Here is a 20242-nt window from a genome sequence, read left to right on the forward strand (position 1 = left end):
CCCAAGTTACCCCTGCTCATCTACGTTTCAAACCATTTTTATCTCTTCCCACCACAGGGTGGCTTTACCTTGCAATTGATAAACAGCTAGTTGGGCCCTCAAATGATCATCGTATTCATATATCTGAAAATACTGGTTCATATTAATTAACCAAGCTTCGGCCGCCTCTTCTGCTTCGTCGTCAAATAATGGAGGTTTTATTTTCTTAAACTCTCCTTGTAACTCGATTCTTGGCTTTTTAGACCCTCTACCCCCATAAGTATTTCCAGATTCTGCTTCGTTATTATTCATTCGAGTTTCCTCTCCTTCCGGAGGACCTCTATGCTACTGCCTTTTCTCCTCTCTGTGTCTGTTGTCTGCACTAGGATTTGGATCCCTCATATTCTATCTATCCGAGAGACTTTTCAAAATTTTCTCCTGTTCCAACCTGAGTCTCTCGTTTCTTGTCTCCCTTCTTGAATTCCGGAAATTTCATAATATGATAAATAAAAAGAAACAATATTATTACTACTTAAATTATTCATTCAGAATGTCATTGGGCTTCCAAAGTCCCATTTACCAACAAAGTAGAAATAGTTTTGAATGTTGATTGGAAGATGTTACACCTATCACCTTAGAATTTGAAGGATCTTGATTCACACACAAAACCCTCATGCAAAAACTCAAAATGCATTAGTCTAGGGCGGATAGGGATCCCAAGCTTGGACAAGGCATCCGCCACTAGGTTTTTCTCTCAATACACATGAATAAAGGAGATGTCAAAAAATTAAGGAAGCATAGCCAATTTTTTTTCCATCCAGTGATGAGGAAAAGGGACCTCGAAGGAGTTCTTTCCTTATACCCAGTCAATCACTATCTTGGAGTCCCCAACTATCCTGATCAAATCAATTGTGAGCCATACTACATACTGAAAAATACCCCACAAAGCAATGATCTTAGCCTGAGAGTTGGTTCCTCCATTCCAGTAGAAACGATATTGAGTCTAAGGGACATAATTTCATTCATAATTATTCTGCGAATATTTTAAAGAACTGGCACAACCACATTAATAAATGTGGTTGACCACATTAGTAAATGTGGTTGAAAAACGATGATAAGTGTTAATAGAATAGATCTAATATTATTCATTACATCAATATTCATATCGATAAATATATAATAATAAAAATAATAACAATATTACGAAAATAATAATAATAATTATTATTATTATTATTATTATTATTATTGCTAATTAAATTTAATATCATTATTAATTAATAAATATTAATAATAATTAATAAATAGTAATATTTAATTAAAAATATTAAAATAATTAATTAATAAATTCAATTTTATAAATCCAAGGTATATAAACCCTAAGATATGGTTGACCATGGTTGATTTTCTTATTGAGACAATCTTTGTCACAATGTGAGATTGGACCATGGTTAACCATGCCTATAAACCCAAGGGACTTATATTAAACCTTAGGATTAGTATTATAAACCCTATGAAGAATATTATACCATTGGAATATGAACCCTTAGATTAATAAAACTAGGGACTGATATTATAAATCCAAGGGACTAATTCTAAAACCACAAGGTATTATGAACCCAAGGGGTTAATATTATAAAGTCAAGGTATATAAACCCTAAAATAAACATGGTTTACCATGGTTGATTTTTATATTAATGCAATTTTTGTCACAATGTGACATTGGACCATGGTTGATTTTCATATTGAGAAAATCTTTGTCACAATGTAATGTTGGACCATGGTTGACCATGATTATAGACCCAGAGGATTTACATTAAAACCTATGATTAGTATTATAAACCCTGTGAATAATATTATACCTTACGAATATAAACTCTTAGATTAATAAACACAAGGGATTAATATTATGAACCCAAAGGATTAATTCTAAAACCCAAAGGTATTGTAAAACCAAGAGAATAATATTTAACCCAAGGAATTAATATTATAAGCCCAAGGTATATAAACCCTAAAATAAATATGGTTGATCGTGGTTGATTGTCATATTGAGACAATCTTTGTCACAATGTGACGTTGGACCATGGTTGAACATGATTGATTTTCATATCGAGATAATCTTTATCACAATGCGACATTAGATCATGATTTATTTTCATATTGAGAAACTATTTGTCGCAACGCGACGTTGGACCATGATTGACCATGATTATAAACCTAATGGATTTATATTAAACCCAAGGATTAATTTCATAAATTATATGAATACTATAATACCCTAGGGATATGAACCCTTAGATTAATAAATCTAAGGGATTGATATTATAAACCTAAGGGATCAATACTGAAACCCAAAATTTTTATAAACCCAATGGAGTAATATTAAATCCAAGGGATTAATATTATAAACCCAAGGTATATAATCCCTAAGATAAATATTATAAACACTAAAATAAACATGGTTGACCATGGTTGACTTTCATATTAAGACAATCTTTATCATAATGCGACTTTGGACCATGGTTGACCGTGGTTGATTTCCATATTGAGACAAAATTTGTGACAATGTGACATTGAACCATGGTTGACCATGATTATAAACCCAAGGTATTTATATTAAACCCTATGATTAATATTATAAACTCTATTAATAATATTATACCTTAAGAATATGAACCCTTAGATCAATAAACCCAAGGGATTGATATTATAAACCTAAGGGGTTAATTTTAAAACCCCAAGGTATTACAAATCCAATGGATTAATATTATAAACCCAAGGTATCTAAACCCTAAGATAAATATTATAAACCCTAAAATAAATATTATAAACCCTAAAATAAATATCGTTGACCATGGTTGACTTTCATATTAAGACATTCTTTGTCACAATGTGACGTTGGACCATGGTTGACCATGATCATAAACCCAATGTATTTATATTAAACCAAAGAATTAATATTATAAACCAAGGGAATAGTATTAAACCAAGGGATTGATATTATAAACCAAAGGTATATAAACCCTCAAATAATATTTATAAACCCTCAAATAAACATGGTTGACCATGGTTTACCATTATTTATTTTCATATTGAGACAATCTTTGTCACAATGCGACATGGGACCATGGTTGATTTTCATATTGAGACAATCTTTGTCACAATGTGACAGTGAGCCATAATTGACCATGGTTTATTTTCATATTGAGACAAGCTTTGTTACCATGCAATAATTGGAACTATTACAAGACAAGAACCATTCCTTGTGAAGGAAAGAGATGAAGTTGAGTCGGAGGAGCTGAATCATGTAGAAGATTTAGAGCAGCAAGGAAATGTGATGACTGAAGAGTCGAGTAAGACTGCCAGGTCTTATGGTTTTAAAATTAATAATTTGTGGATGATTGCAGGTACATCACAAGAGGATGAACAAACTTTAGAGTTTGTCAGAGAGAAGGAGCAGAATCTGAAATCTGTTCAAATCAAGATTGAGATGGCAAGATCTCATAAAAAGAAGGAGACAGAAGAGTCACCTAGGAGTAGGCAGCAGAATGTTAGAGCTGTCATAGAGGAGGAAGATGGCAGTCTTATTCCAATGAAGACTGAAGAAATGTTGTTCCAAAGAAATGATCCAATGAATGTCATTGGGGAAGGACAGAGATTGTTTGAAGATGATATGGAGGTTCTTAAAGAACAAGAGGGTAAGGATGAAAGGGAGGTAGTAAGAATCAAACAATTTCAAAGAAGAGTTAACCAGAAGCAGGCTAAGGAAGAAGAAGTTCACTACTGTGAACAAAAGCAAAGAGATATCATTGAAACAGATGTTGTGGAGGAGAGGCTAATTGACAGTCTCATGAATTCTTCTAAGAATTCAAAACAACATACTGATGTGCTGACAGAGGAGAAAGAAAGAGAGCAGCAAATTGAATTGTTTCCAAAGGAAAATAAGGCGTCGAAGCCTTATGTTTTTTATTTTAACAAGTGTTTTGTGAGTGCAAGTTTTGTTGCAGATGCTAGAGGAAATTTGGCACAGATGAGCAGCCAAATAAATATGAAAGAAGAGGATTCTGTGGAAGAAATTAATCCATGGAACAGAGATACTCAATTGCTGGAGAGAATGCTGGAAGGACAAAATTCAATGCAGAAATTAGATGTTGCAGAGGGAGATATCCTTAAGGATATTCAGGAAGTTTGGGTGGAGGCAATGTCTACAATGATAGCAAGAGCAAAAGTAGAAGAAAATAAACAGCAGTTTGAAGAGTTAGTGGACAGTAACAACAACCTAAGACAAAGAGAAAGAGGCAGAAGTAAGTGGCTAAGTATGGACTAGTCCAAAGATATACTAGAGATGGAGATTGAAGAGTTATGGCAGTTAATGATGAAGCAGTCCATATGGAGGAAAATGATAGCATCGGGAAGGATGATCAATCAGAACTTGAACTTGATTGACAAGGAAAGGAAGATGAAACAGAAGACAACAGACATGCAGCAGCAACAAAGGAGAAAATCATTTGAGCAATTACAAAACAAAGTATGGGATCCAGGAAGACAAAGACCAGAAGACACATGATCAGGAGATCATGAATATTTTCTATTTTGGGAGTCTGATGCAGGAGCATTCAACCCAAGAGAAAATCATTGTAAATAAGTAGACATAGGGGGTCATGTATCTTTAGAGAAGTAGTTTCCTAAGTCTCAAGTTAATGTAATATTTAGGCTTTAAGTGATTTAATTAGATCATGAGAGGAAGTTGTAAATGCTCTCAAATAAATGAGAACATGAGCGGTGAATAAATGACAAGAGTTAGAAGTCAATCAAGACTCTTAAAACAATTTCATGATTCGAGGGACGAGAGAGAGCTTTTAGGAATTAATTGAAGTAGAAGTGGGTAGAGGATTTAGGAGTCAGTTCAGTAGATCTAGGAGTCAAACTAGGATCAGTTCAACAGAACTTTCTGGCATAAATGTAAGCCTATGGGCAGAGCTAAGAAGAGGCCACATATATCAAGGATTAGGCCTGTGAGTGACAGAGGTCTCATTCTATAATCATTGTTGATATTTATTAATACAATCGACTCAATTATGAGTTGGAATGTGTGTTTCGAGTGTTGAATTGTATGTGAATTCGTAGGTTCTGTAACGGGGGTTGCAGGTAGAGTTCTGCAAAACACGCAGAGGGAGAAAATGATAGAGAGAATCATAATGGATTATTGAATCCATTCGAAGGATCCAAGAGGATAGTGATCAAAAGAGCATGCGAAGTTAAGCCAGGAGGAAGAGTGCGCGGCAAAATAACAGAGGACAGGAAACCTTTGAAGAAAACCAAAACCACAGGATAATTGGAGAAATAGCGTAAAAACACAAGTGAAAGGAAGAACAGTGAAGTGAAGGAAGGAGGAACAACAACTGTCAGATCTTGAAGATCAACAGTCCAGATGATGTCGCTGAGGAGATGGAGGAATATCGCATCGGAAACCTTTAATGAAGGAAGGCGGTTTTGTAACAGTGAAAGTGGATTTTGAGCGGCCTCAAAACCGTAAGCGGTATTGAAGGGCGAGCGCCGATTCCACTCATCACACAGCACGTAACAATGGAGTTAAGAAGGGAAACCTCTTTATCAGGTGGTTAAACCCTGTGTTTATTGTCTTTTCGAAATCATCGTCGATCGTTGGATCTACTAAGTGTAGATCAACGACGGAGAACTGTAGGCAACTTTATATCGGGAAAGAATATCAACCGTTGGATCGAGAACCGATCAACGGTTGTGATCTAATCACAAATCGGTAATCAGAGGAGTTAAGGTCTGGCGGGTGATGGATAGACCAATGAGTGATATAGTGATACTCTGATAGCCGATAAGCAGAGATCGGAGGTATCAGAGGTTGGAATGATCGGCATAGTGCTATGGTGAAGTCTAAAGGTGCAGACCCGACGGAGATATATGAATGCGGGTATATAAGATTTGAGTTCTAGTTTATATGTTCGGAGCTTGTTTTCTCGTTGTTCCTGTGTATTTTCATTAAAGTGATGTGGCCCCGGCTTTAAAGGAAAATCACATATCGAAAAGTGGAAGGTGTATGTGTTAAAGACCCGCGAAAGGCCAATACCCGATTGCAATAAAGGTAATCTCGAGATCTGTGCAGAGACCGTACCGAAAGACGGAAAAAGGTATGTTTTGTGGGGTTTTCCTTTGTAAGAGGTTTATAAAGGAAAAGAGCGTTTTATACATTAAAACATATGTAACCAATGTATTAAAATGAAAAGGTTATATATATGCGCCCTAAAAGCTTAAAGTAAGGTCTATGGGAATGAATGAGTCCCGATATGAGGCTTAAAGTTCCGAAAGGAAGGATTTAATGAATGACTTCAATAGAGTCATAAACAAAGGCTTGAGAGTGGTTTAAAAGTTCTGATAGGAGGTTTTTGCGGGGTGATTGAGTTCTGATACAAAGGAACTGATGACAAAGGGGCCTTAATCATTTATGGATGAATATTTGACTCCTTTGAGAGTCAAATACCTGGGATAGATGTATTTATGCAATGTTTATGCATACTGTGGGTATGTGTGGGGTTAACCCTACATCACATTCCCAAGTCTCTTAAGGATTAGAATTAAGATATGACCTAGAACATTCTTTGCGATCCATTCCTAGGCTACTTAAAGACTAGAGAAAAGGCTCACACATGGTGAATCGAGAGTAGGTAAGGTGAGAACAACATAAATTTGATGGTCAAAGTGAATAGAAAACTTAAATTCAATGGATAAGGATGCCAAGGTGGAGAGAAAACTTAGTCTAGTGATCTTCCAGCTTGATCTGTAGGCTCCTTCTACTTTAGGTGGAAACTACAATCGGTGTATGGAATTTTTAACCCAACAAGATTTAACAATGATATTCCAACTCCAATTATAGATGGATCAAATGATTTAGTTTTCCCAAGAGGTCTATTATAGGAGATGGCTAGGGAAAACCCTAGCCACAAAGGTCAACGATTGTAGACTTCATCACACCTCTTATCTATATCTTACCAATGATCTTACTTATATATTTTTTATGCCAATAGGATTATTTCTCACACACTCTCTAGAAATAAATTATATAAACCCTTGCTAGCTAACAAGCCAACACTAGTGACGAAGGGGAATCACCTAATTTCATATTTTGTTTGTTGATTTCTAGAAAGTCAAGTTTTTTAAAGGAGTGGTGAGTTGTGTGTGTGTAATAAATGGCTTTGTTGCCAAGTGGACTCGAGATCATCCAGAGGATTCAGATCTATTTCTTGAACATTTTATTCTAGTTTAACATAGTTTATTGAGTATGTCTCAAATAGGAACCAATTCCAAATAATACTCTCATATTACTGGAGAGTTGGATTGTAAAATTATTACTAGATCCTAATACTTATGTGGATCTAGATTTAAACACAATTTTTTATTTCTTTCTTGTAATTCAAAGTGGGTGGGAGAGTCATGAGAGAATAGATAGATAAATTGAGAATCTTAGTGTAAGCTACTTTAGTCTATTCCTCTCTCTCTGAGTTAAATAAAATATTTTTAGTGATACTTGTGCTGAAATTAGTGTCATTATTTTATTGACTGGATTAATTTGATATTCATGAAATCAAATCAACTATTAGTTTCATTGTGAGAGAACTCAGTGCACATGAGAGTTTTGTTGTACTATGGAATGGATTTATTGAATCCCTCAAAATTTACAAGTTTGTATGAATAAATGTGTTTGAGCCTGAGATACTTCTCTCTGCGATATAGATAGAGTTTTGAGTGAATCTCCATGACTATTTTTCCTTTGTACATTTGTAACAGGTTTAATATCAAGTATATGGGATCGATTATCGTTTCCTTTGTATATCCAGTGTTATAATTACATCTCTACTCAACCTTTGAGAAGGGGAGTTCATGGTTCATGGAACAATAAGCAACGAATAATTTATTATATAATGTAGATTGACAAAATAATGGGCTATGATATTCAATTGTTGTGACATGGATATCGTATCACTATTGAAGGCCTTGCTAAATCATAGTAGTCAAAATTGATCTAATGACTTTTGAGAAAGAATATTGGAACCACAGTAAATTCATCACATTGGAAATGAGGAGAGGAAGTGTGCAATGGTGAGGAGAACACTTGCACCAAGAACAATTGCGATGAGGATGCTAATGTTGAATATATGAAGGGTAGATTGATCCAATTTCACGAGTTTTGGCAAAGGAAAGAGTTGTATTTGGATCAACTAGCCAACTATCTTATGACTTAGCAAGGTCTAAGAAATCTTGAGACACCCCTCAAGTTATCTTTCCTTATTACTAAGATGAACTCCAAGGGGATCAAGAGAGTCAAAATTATGACCTGCCTACATTTTTGGGAGAGATGATAGATCTACAATTTTCTTATGACCACTTGAGATAACCCTTGGGGTTTGCCTTCACAAATGTGATATTGTGATCATGGCCTTTCCTTTCTACCATCAAACTCTAGGCCTTCATGCATGTCCCTTAGTTCAACTACAATCAGGCTTAGGATTCCTTGTCATCTTTTGCCTAACCCTTCTCCATTGTATTCCATATGCCTTAGTAGCTTGAAACCAATGCCACAGGTCTACTTTTCAAATTCGCCAAAAGTTTCTTAAGAAATAAGGAAGGTGAAATTGCCAAAGTTATCTCAATCATGGTGTTCGCTTCCATAGTGTCAATGGAAGGTGGTTTTGATTTAATTTTCTCTTGGATAACTACTTGTATCTTTGCCGATGATTTAGTTGTATCTAAGCCATAATTTGAGTGAGATTTCCTTCCTATCAACTATCCATTTTAGTTAAGTTTTCCCCTAATTGTAAGAGTTACAATTTTCTATTGTCTTATTCTTCCCTTATGGTAGTGAAGGAATCTTAGAATTTGAAAAATTGGTTCTTTATGAATGGAAATAGTCTTGTAAAGGTATCAAGGATCTTCTTCATCTTTTTTATCCTCTAGTCTTACATTTGGACTTTGTCCTGCAAGTTCATATTCTCTTCTTCAAGCTAAACATTGATGGTGTACAAGTCTTCCAATCTTTTTTTGTTTTTTTACTCGTACTAAGTCTACTTTCTCTTTAAAGAATGAGAAACTACATCACTATCAAAGATTCATTTTCTTTGGAATCATATGATCCATAAATGAGAGACTTACAACCCACTCAGATAATGAACGCTAATAGTTTTCCAAACTAACTTTCCAATATTTGTTTATCTAACCTATGTAGATATCTTTGTTCTCTGAATGGATACAAGGCAATTTTGAGTGTCACTACTTTTCAAGATTAAAGATATTCCCATTTTCTAGTGTAACCAATATATATCAACCAACTAACAACACAATAGTAATCGATCCAATCAAAACAAAGACCCTACAAATACTCTATCATTAAGAGCTTTTCTTTTGGTACAACTCCTTTGCATGTAAATATCTAACTAAGCTAGAATTAATCGAAGTGATCAACTTCAGACAATGTATTGGTTATATGTGTGTCTTTAATTTTGATTGTAGTGCCCTAGTTCTAGGCTAATTGCTTCTGATGCACCATATAATATAAAGTGAAATCAACACAAATCAAAATACCAATGAGAATACAAAAATCCAACATTTAGTATGACTAATTATACATCAATTTTATCTATGCCCAATGGAATTCACTTCACCATAAGAATGATAGTGCTATTGTAATTCCACTTGTAATCTTAGCTCTACTTACCAAATATAAACCCCACTTTTTGAATAAAAACACTCTATTATAAATTTGCACCCATAGGATTAACTTCATTCTTTGTGACCAAAACAAATAGCCCAATCGATAGAATCAATTGGTTAATAAAATATAAAAAAAACACAGCTACCTCATCAACATGTGAGAGAGACCACCCAGTGAGAGCCCCAACTAATTCCTTATCCTTTTGATGTAGTGGTTTCGGTGAATTCAATTGGGTCTAGTCACCCCCTTCTCCCCCTTTTGGCATATAATATATCTATTATTTACCAATAGAAAGAGAGAAATCATATCTTCCCTCTTATTATGCACATGCAAACAAGAAAATCCTTAGGTTGATTCTATGGCTTAGCTAAGTTGTAACTAAGGTATGCCCCTACGTGAGGGGACTTCTAGAATAGAAAATAAAATCTAAATGCAAATCTACTCTAATATGCAAGAAAAAACTAACCCTATCTCAAATTGGAAAAGGATAGCCCTCTCTCAATTCAAGAGAAAATGAACTAACTAACTAGGGGAAGATGTATGTTTATATAATGATTAAATTTAAAAAATGAGATTAAATTGTAACATGCAAAATGGTTTGCATTTTACAATTTATTAGATCGTTTTATGCAAATAAAATTTGCCTAAATAAAAAATTATGAAAGTAAATTAGAAATACATATCTGAATCCAAAAATGGTTGAATTCATTATATGGTTTTCATCAATAAAAATAATAATTTCATTTAACTAACGAAAGAGAAAATAAAATATGAATGCATTTAAACAATAAAAATTTATTGCTGAATGCATTCGAATTTTAATGAACTATTCTTAATTTTAACTTTGTTCTGCTCCTCAGAGATAGCTCTTATAGAGCTTCAATAACATATAGAAATTGATACAACATAAGTGCCTAATATTAAAGAGAAATACATTATTTAGAACATAAATTAAAATCAATTAGAGAAATTCAGACAATAATGGATTAACTTACGATCCAAAAAAGAGTGTATTGAAATGAAAAATTATTAAAATTATACTAGAACATCATTACAAATTTTGCAGTCCATGAGCAGATTCAACTCCTTGAGAAAATTTGTCTACAAAAGTGAAAACAAATCTTCTTTACATGGCCAAAATGCACTATCTCTTTGCAAACCAACCCACAGTATACTGCAAAAATGTGAATGCACTACAAGATAAATCACAGAATTTCTCCTAACACCTTTGATCTAAAGTATTCCCCTCACCGTACAACTAATAACTCATTCCAGTAGTGCTTCAGAATTCCCTAGTTGCAGAGAAGAGGAAACTTTTCCTCATTCTCAAAGCTCATATTTATTCATTTACAAAAATCTTAAAAATTAGAGAACTATTGAGGGTAGTTTTCCAGATCCTCAATTAACGCTGTAAATTCTTATACTTTCTCTTTCCTGGTCTCTTTCCATTGCTCCAAAGTGTCTCAGTGTCAACTTCTCCAACTGATCTCCTGCTACAAACCAATCAAAATCAAAATTAAATTGTATACTAGGAATTAGAATTAGAAAATCTGGGAAAAACCAACTCTCCAATCGAAATCTAATTAAATAAATAAAATAAAAGAAATATGAGCTTCCCATTGATCTCTGTAAAGATATTGTTGGTCAAAGAGGATAGAATCGAATGGATCTGCAACAAAAGAAGCTTTGAGCAAATGAAAATACAAAAACAATGCTCAAAAATTTAGTTTTTATTGCAAATTCAGAACTTAATTTTGTGCTAATTTTTATGCAAATTTAATGACCAAATCTGGTCATGAAACTACCTTAGGAATATTCTTTATAATTATATCTTTCTAACGTGCCGTCCTAGACCTTATTTGACTAAAAAAAACTCAACTTATAAACCTCTAAAATCGAAGTGTCAAAACTACTAAAATTCCGAAAAATACATCCCTAAACTAAATATTTGTATTTTTAATTAAAATTCTTAATCTTAATTAATTGTACCATAAAAATTTAAATATTATTAATTAATTACAATTATTAAATTAAATAAACTATATGAGAATTAATTATAATTATAATAATAAATTATAACTACAATTTATTAATTTAATTAATTACACTAATTAAAAATACAAATTAATTTAAATAAAATAAATTAATTTAATTTAAAAAAAGAAAAGGAGAAAGAAAAAGAAAAAAGACAACTGGGAAAGCTTGCTATGGTGGATGGGTGGGCCTTTTATTACAATGGAGAGGGGCTTTAATACATAACAATGGGAGACATAAGGTGGGATATGAGTGGGAGACTGGGAGTTATAAGGAGGGATCTCAGGTGTCGGAGTTGAGGGATCTTAGAGTTATAAGGGGAGAATAATTACGAGATGAGGTGGGATCTCCCTTTTTATATAAACTATATCCATTATTTATAATTTCGGATTATAAAAACTACAACAATTTTTATATTTAGATTTTCGGAATTTCGAAAGTATAAAATTTGAAATTTAAATTGACTTCCGAGATCAGAGAAACTTCAATTTTTTATTTCTTTAAACTATAAATAATATCGATTTTTATATTATATGATTTTAATAATTATATGATCTCGATTAGGGTGGTTTTGTAGAACAATTAACAATAAAATAATTTAAAAATAATATTTATATACAAAAATTAAAGTAATATATATTTTGTATATTTTTAAGTTGAGGTAGTAAAAATTTTTGAACTTTGGATAAGTACTATTTGTAAATCGTGAATCCAAATGAGATCAAATGAGAATCGATGAAAAACTAACAAGAAATCCAATGGAATGAAGCAATCATAATGGAAATTTGAAGAAAACAAAGATATCGCACAATTAACCAAAAGAAAATATTAGAGAGCGATTTAGCCAAAATTTATGTAGAGAGCTCCCATTGTTATTATGAATATAATAAACTAAAATTGGGGGTTGTGATTTTGCCACAATAACTACTGACAAAAATACATAATTCATATTAATATCATCAAATCCTTTAAATATCTTAACACATTAGAGAAACAAACTATTAGTTTAACCCACATGATTGGAAATCATTGAGAAAAGGAAAATCACATCTATAATCTTTAGCCAAACCATTATTTTGATCCAAAATATACAATGCTCTCTTAAACAAAGTGCAATGCATGAGATAGAAATTGAAGTGATGGTTTGAAGATTCAATGCATGAGATAGAAAATCACATTAGAGAAATTTTGAGGTCTAAAATGGGCTTCTTAAGGAATATTATAAAATAATACTGGAAATAATAAAATAAGATTAGATTACATCATCAAATTTTAGAAAGAAAAAATGAAAAATTGTTTTTTCGACTCGTATTTTCAACTTATCTCCTTACGGTTTTACTCAAATTTTGAGTGGGAGTACTCGTTGGATGCAGAATTTTATTCCTCATCCGAGGAGTATCAATGTTGCATACTTTCGATGGACGCCCCTACATGAAAAATGAGAAATACATGAAAAAATGATATTGCAAACATGTTTTTCATGTATTTCTCATTTTTTATGTAGCATGGTCCATCGTAAGTATGCAGCTTGTTTACTCCTTGGATAAGGAATTAAATTCTGCATTCAATGAGTGCTCCCACTCGAAATTTGAGTAAAATCGCAAAGAAATAATTTGAAAATACGAGTTGAAAAAACAGCGTTTTTATTTTTTAATCTTTTTATTTTTTTATTCCAAAATTGGTACCGCATTGTTGACATCATCATTTTGAATCTTATTAGTTCTTATAAAAAAAATTTACATCATAATTACTCTAATAATTACTCTAATAATTAATATTTTGAAAATTCAAACATTGAATAATGATAATTGCCACACAAATTCCCAGATGGAAATAGAGCCAGAGCGCATTGGTTATCAAATGCCCACATGCAAATAGAGCAAGAGTGACATTGCATGATTTAACTTACCGGCTGTGGAGTGGTATCTATATCGTTGAATAGTGTATGGTCTTCAACATTTTATAGGCAACATTTGAAGTTTTAGCAATCATATTATTTAAGTTATTATTCCAAAATCTGAGAAATAAATAAATTATTTTATTTTAAATATGTTATGATCTTTCTATAGTTAAGAAGAAGGAATATTTACATTATATAAAACTTAATACCATTAAAATTATCAAACAAATGCAATTTTGTTTTATTAATTTATTTGAGAAATTTAATATTTATTTTAAAAATTTAAAAGATAAAACTAATAATTAAATGTTGTATTCCAACAAATTCCAATAACAAGGTAGCTCATGGGATTTTGTATCTTCATCTCTCACCAAAAGTATAAAAAGAAAATTATAAAAACAAACAGGCAGAAGGATGGCAAATGTGCATGTGGCATTTATATTTGCATTTCAAATGACCTTTAATATTCTATTTTTTGGAACGGTGGCCTTGGAACCAACAGAAGGATGGCAAATGTGCATGTGGCATTTATATTTGCATTTCAAATGACCTTCAATACTCCATTTTTTGGAACGGTGGCCTTGGAACCAACAACAAAGCTGAGGCCATGGCTCTACATGGTCTGCTCATTTTTGGATATCGGCCCAATCAATATCTTTGGTGACTCCAAAATCATCATAGAGCATGTTAATGGAAAACAATCTATAAAAAACGACAGTCTTTCTGGATGGCTGGGCAGGATTTCAACTCTATGGAAGCCTACACTATTCCCTATCACACATATAAAACGTTTGCAAAATGAGCTAGCGGACGAACTATCAAAGAAAGGTTTGCAGTCTCCATGTGGTATGTGGCATCTGAGCATCACTGTAGAATCCAGCACATACTTCATTCAGCCTTTCTCCATGCCGGGTATATAGTGTCGACTTTAATCTGGTATGTTTCATGATCCCGTTCATATATACAACTGTCTTATGGCCAGGTAGTACTTTATTTTGTGTGTATATATCTCTGCAACAGTCCTCATACTTGATCTAACAAAGAAAGATGTATATACTGAAAAAATACTATCAGTTTTTTTGGATAACATCCTACTTCCTTACTGACTGGGAAAAAAAAATACTTTCCTCTCCATAATGTATATGCTTATTTTATATATGATTATAAATACTATACAGCTTTTTCTTCTGAAAAAAAGACAAAAAAACAAAACAACCTTTTTATATCTCACTTTCTTTACATTTGCATTCTTTTATAATTTATAAAATCTTTATTAATTATCCAATTAAATTACATTTACAAGCCCAGCATCTTACAACCGTTGACTTAATTAATTTTAAATCGACTTAATTTATTTTAATTGAAAAGGGAAAAAATAAATAATATAAAAAATATATTAAATTCATAAATTTATAAAAAATCAAAAAAATTTATATACACATGAAAATGAAAACTTTTACAACATCCAAATTTACAGATGCGGAAACCTTTTTCCGAGAGAATAAGCTTTAAAATGTTTCCAGCATTACTTCTTCAGACACAAATGGAGCTAAAAAGACCAATAGGGTTCTGTCCAGAATTAGTAGCAGTTTAATGAATATGAACGAAATTCCCAAAATTCCCCAAATATTTAGAAAAAAAATTCGTTCTCCAAAATTACATTGAGGGTCAGCACAATTTGAACTTCCATAACATCTGGCTCTACAAGATCATGGATCCGCAGGGCCGGCCGTTCCCTCATCACCAAAGGCAGATACATTGCCATTAGTGCCTTCGCTGCTTTCCCCTTCCTGTTTGCTGTCTTCCTCCTGTTGCCAAGCAAAACTTCCTGGCTTCGCGTATCGCAGACAGTATTCTAAAACACGCAGCCAAGAAGAAATGAATAATCGCAGAATTAAAAAATAAAACCCAAGTAGCATGCATTTTGAAATGTGTCAAGCTTGTAGTTCTTGAACTAACAGAGAGGGTATTGTTTTACTGAACTAGTGCAACTAATAAAAATTATTTGTGTCTGCATCTAAATCTTTCAATTTACGGGAATGGCAAACTAGCTGTCTGCTTACCCTGTAAACACTGAAGAAATTTTTAGATACTGTGGACAAGTAATTCAGATAAAGAGTATAAATATGTGAAGTGAATCAGAAAACATCCTTGGAAAATATTTCCAGTGCAAACTGAGACAAGCATCGATGAATTTACCTTTCACCTTCTCCTCATAAGCATTCTTGTCACTCTGAATTAAGGCCCCAGCACCGAAATTTAAAGGCTCCTCTGCATTCAGATATAATAAAAGTTGGGGAAGAAATATTTCAAATACATTCACGAGATCTGCAAATGCAATACAAGAATTAAGCAATAGATTGGACATAATAAATTCGCTGTAAACTTGGATGAAAAATCGAGAGGCTTTTTTCGTAGGAATCACAAAAACAAACTCAGTTCTCGTACAAATATAATCAAGAAAAGTTGTGTGGTTAATATATTTCTTCCTTACCAAATGTTGGAGACCATTCCTGTTCAAGAACGTCAAGACAAACTCTGCCAAATCTGAAGTGCCAAGAAAATTAAACCTAGTTAGAAAACTAGCAAATCATCATGTTTAAAATGATACATCAATGATCAAATGGAAGAATTAGGGTGACCCAGCACCACCAGTCTTGAGTCTCGCAAAAATTTTCTGTTTTAAAGGGATTCTGCACAGCTAGGTCTTTCATGTATCTCAGATAGCAACGTAAAACTAGCCTAGCCAAGCGTAACATTTTTCCCTATGCAGTTAAGTTATATAGTTAGTATCTCACCAGCTTCTTGCAAACTACATTCCAAACTTCAAACTGCATGCACTACAAACCAGAGGTCAATGGATATGCATGCCCTGCATACTGAGGACAAAGAAATGGTGTGGGGATACCCTCTGCATTTGGCTATACATTGGGAATGCCCCTTGTGGGTGTTGCCCATTTGAGACTAAATGAACATCAGTTGAAGTTCTTCTCATGGCAAAAGAGGGGAAGCCAAACTGGAGAGTAAAGATTGGTGGAAACTCATGGCCATCTAAAATGTCAGCAGATTTTTCAAAAGATCCTTTCCACTTACAATAACCTCTTCTTCACTACGTGACCAAAAAATTAAGAAGCACAGAACTTTAAACCAGAACAAATGAAATTATTGACCAAATTATATATGAAGTGGCAAAATACTAAAACATTTTGCTAGTTTGAAATGGGTACTTACATCTCAGCAATGTTGGGATGGTAGATCCTATTCATAAAACGAATAGCTGGTGGTGTGAATGGATAAGCAGTTGATAATTCCACATAAACCGTCCACATTCCATCTTGGTAAAGACCTAATTAGATCATGATAAACAGTGAATTCTGCTTAACATCCCACCAATCTACTCATTACAAAATTAAACAACGCCATTAAGTTGCAGCAGAAGAGCTGATGTCATGACAACACCATTTGATACACGCACAATAAACTAATAACACAGCTGGTAAAAACCCATCATCAAATCTAATATTGCTATTCTAATAACGCACCGACATTGGGTCAGTCAAAGAATCCTTCAAATTTGCAAAACAGCTTCTCATAAGGCAATCTTCAAATATATTAAAATTTAACCAAGCTAAACCTTAAAGATGCACAAGTTTAGGTCAAGACTTGAGAATTCAAAGGGTTTAACAATAAGTAAATTCATATATGAACTCAGAAATTGAGACAAAAGCCGAAGCAAACAACCTACATGCAAAATGGCGATGGGCTGTGCCAGCGCTAATTGTTCTATTGATAGGAAATAGAATCCAAAAGCACCAAACCATCTAATTATTTAGTTTTATGAGATATGTACAAATTTTCCCATCTTTTCCACTTGGGAAAACTTTAGCAATGTAATTTTTTTCTGAAGTAACTCAGCTTGTCACCTAGAATAATTCGAGAGAAAAAGAAAACAGTGAACTCTCACAGAGTTCATTCTAGCTTCAATACAATGTAACCTAATTTACTAAATTATTTTCCCTGGCATGGGGTTTTTCCTATTATAATTAACAGAATCCAGGTCTCTAATAAACCCAAAAGAAAAGAAGAAAATGTTAGACATTCTACAATTTTAACAATGATTCTGCATGCGGAATAAACTCAAAGAATCATTAAACTTTATTGCCCAGGGATACGAGTTACCTCCAGCCATCGGTGATGTATTGATGCAGGCCACAGTCCACAAGCTTCTCCTTCAGCACTCCAGCTTCTGTCCAAGCAAAAGAACACAAACTTCTGAAGGCACTTCCGAGCTCTGCTATCTCAGCTAGATGGTGTAGAACTGAAGCGGGTTGAGATATAAGCTTGGGGACCAAACAGATGAACATATAGCTAAGCTTCCATCAAGCTTCTAAAAGCTATGTGTTAGAAAAACCACAAATCAAGGTAGAGATCAGATCAAAGTGATGGACCACTTTAGTAGCTCCTAATTATAAATTTAGTAATTGCAGTTGATTTTCTTAACTTAAGGAAACTACTGCAGTTGGTTTCCATAAGTTAAGAAAAGCTGCAATTCCATAAATCAAGGTAGCTTTTGTGTAAAATCAATGGAGCTTAACACTCTCCCACTTGGTCCATACTTCCAAACTTAATGTCTCAAAAACCATTGACAATCTTTATTAAGTAATAGATACATGAATCATGGCGATAAGTCCTCTAATGACGAGTATTATCTTCCATGTATTACTATGCATTTATTCTTATTCTAATTTATGTGGCAACAATTTCTTAATGAATAAACCTTATGTTTATTCTTGGTCCTTCTTAAATGAATTTTCTCAAATCAACTTAAGGTGCACATAAATATGAGAAAAAACATCACAATAATTAAGAATTTCATTAACATTGTCCATACAATGAAAAACTGCATAATGGAACCAAGTCCCATATTCAATACATGATCCTTGAATTTAAACGGTGGCATGCCCTTAGTCAAAGGATCATTGATCATTAACTCAGTGCTGACGTGCTCAATGACCACTTTATTTTCTTTAACACGTTCCCTTATAGCTAAAAACTTAATGTCGATGTGTTTATTTCGACTCCCACTTTTTTAGCCATAAAACCAGCAGCTGAATTATCACAATATATTCTCAATGGCTTAGAGATAGAATCCATAATTCTAAGCCCAGAAATGAAATTCTTAAGCCATACACCATGTAAAGCAACCTCAAACAGGATATACATAAGCATGTAGTCTTTGGTCCCTTGAAGGTACCTCATTACTTTCTTTGCAGCTCTCCAGTGGTCTAAACCTGGATCACTCTGACATCGTCCCAACATTCCTACATTAGGCTTCCGACAGCAGAAGCATATGGAATGTTCTTCATTTGTTCCCTTTCTAAGTCGTTCTTCGGGCATTGGTTCAAATTGAACCTATCACCCTTCACAATGGGAGCTACACTTGGTGAACAATCCTTCATCTGAAATCTCTCTAAAATTTTATTAATATAGGTTTCCTGGGACAGACCCAAGATGCCTCGAAATCTGTCTCTATGGATCTTAATGCCAATGACATAAGATGCTTCACCTATATCCTTCATATCAAAACTTTTAGAGAGGAATTGTCTCACCTCATGTAGCAAACCCTTATCATTGGTTGCTAGCAAAAAGGTCATCCATATGTAAAACAAGAAAACAAATTTTACTCCCACTAACCTTCAGGTATATACATTGATCCATAATGTTTCCTACAAAACCAAAAGAAGAAATTACATTATGGAATTTCAAATACCATTGGGAGGATGCTTGTTTTAAACCATACAATGACTTCTTGAGCTTGCAAACCAATTGCTCACCATGACTAGAGGGGAATCAATGAAGATGTGTTATTCATGAAGAAGTGTTATCAATCATTAATGAAGAAGTGTTATTAATCATTAATGAAGAAGTGTTATTAATCATCATCTTTTAGTGCCAGTGTGAACATGCATTGAATCATATGTGACATTGTTTTGCAGTAAAGACCATTAGACAAAATACCATTCCCTACATAATCAGATTTATAGAATAGACTGAAAGATTTTTTCTGAAAATTTTAAGGAATATCCAAAAGGTACAAGCCTTGAAACTGAAATCAAGTTTCTAGAAAAACTTGGAACATAAAAGGTCTTTTCTAACTCCAAAACAAAACCACTACTTAAAGTCAAATAACATGTTCCTATAGCTTCCACATGCGAGCCCATCTTGTTTCCTGATAAGATGCTTTGCTCACTTCCCACTGGCTTCCTTAGGTTTTGCAAACTTTGTAAGGAATTCGTAATGTGAATTGTTGATCCAGAATCAATCCACCATGTGTTAATATTAACGTTAACCATATTAGATTCATAACAAACAAATGAGATTGTTTCCTTAAGTTCGGGAATGTCACAACGAATTTCAGAGAAATTTCCAGGTCGTACTGCTGCATCAAAATAAAGAATCACATGCTTATGTTAAAAATTGAGGCTTAATAAACTTTCATGTTTTACCAATGTAAACCATGCTTAAAAAAAATTGAATCAACTGACATAAAAATTGCCTGTGGGCTAAATTTTTAATTCAAACAGATTCAA

General features: G+C 33.3%; 1 protein-coding gene across 1 annotated transcript in view; it reads right to left on the reverse strand.

The window, feature by feature from the left end:
* The window catches only part of LOC149156617 (ubiquitin-conjugating enzyme E2 4-like), a 34122-nt gene that overhangs the window by 11152 nt on the left and 2728 nt on the right, over positions 1–20242 (reverse strand). The window contains exons 3-4 of the mRNA XM_089444807.1: positions 16884–16998; positions 16147–16199 (exon numbers count right to left, since the gene is read on the reverse strand). Of these exons, the coding sequence (XP_089300933.1) occupies positions 16147–16199; positions 16884–16998 (168 nt within the window). The remainder of the gene's footprint in view (positions 1–16146; positions 16200–16883; positions 16999–20242) is intronic.

Source organism: Pinus tabuliformis, chromosome 9 (assembly GCF_031772625.1).
Source record: "Pinus tabuliformis cultivar Carrire ecotype Pingquan chromosome 9, CPIR1, whole genome shotgun sequence".
NCBI lineage: Eukaryota > Viridiplantae > Streptophyta > Pinopsida > Pinales > Pinaceae > Pinus > Pinus tabuliformis.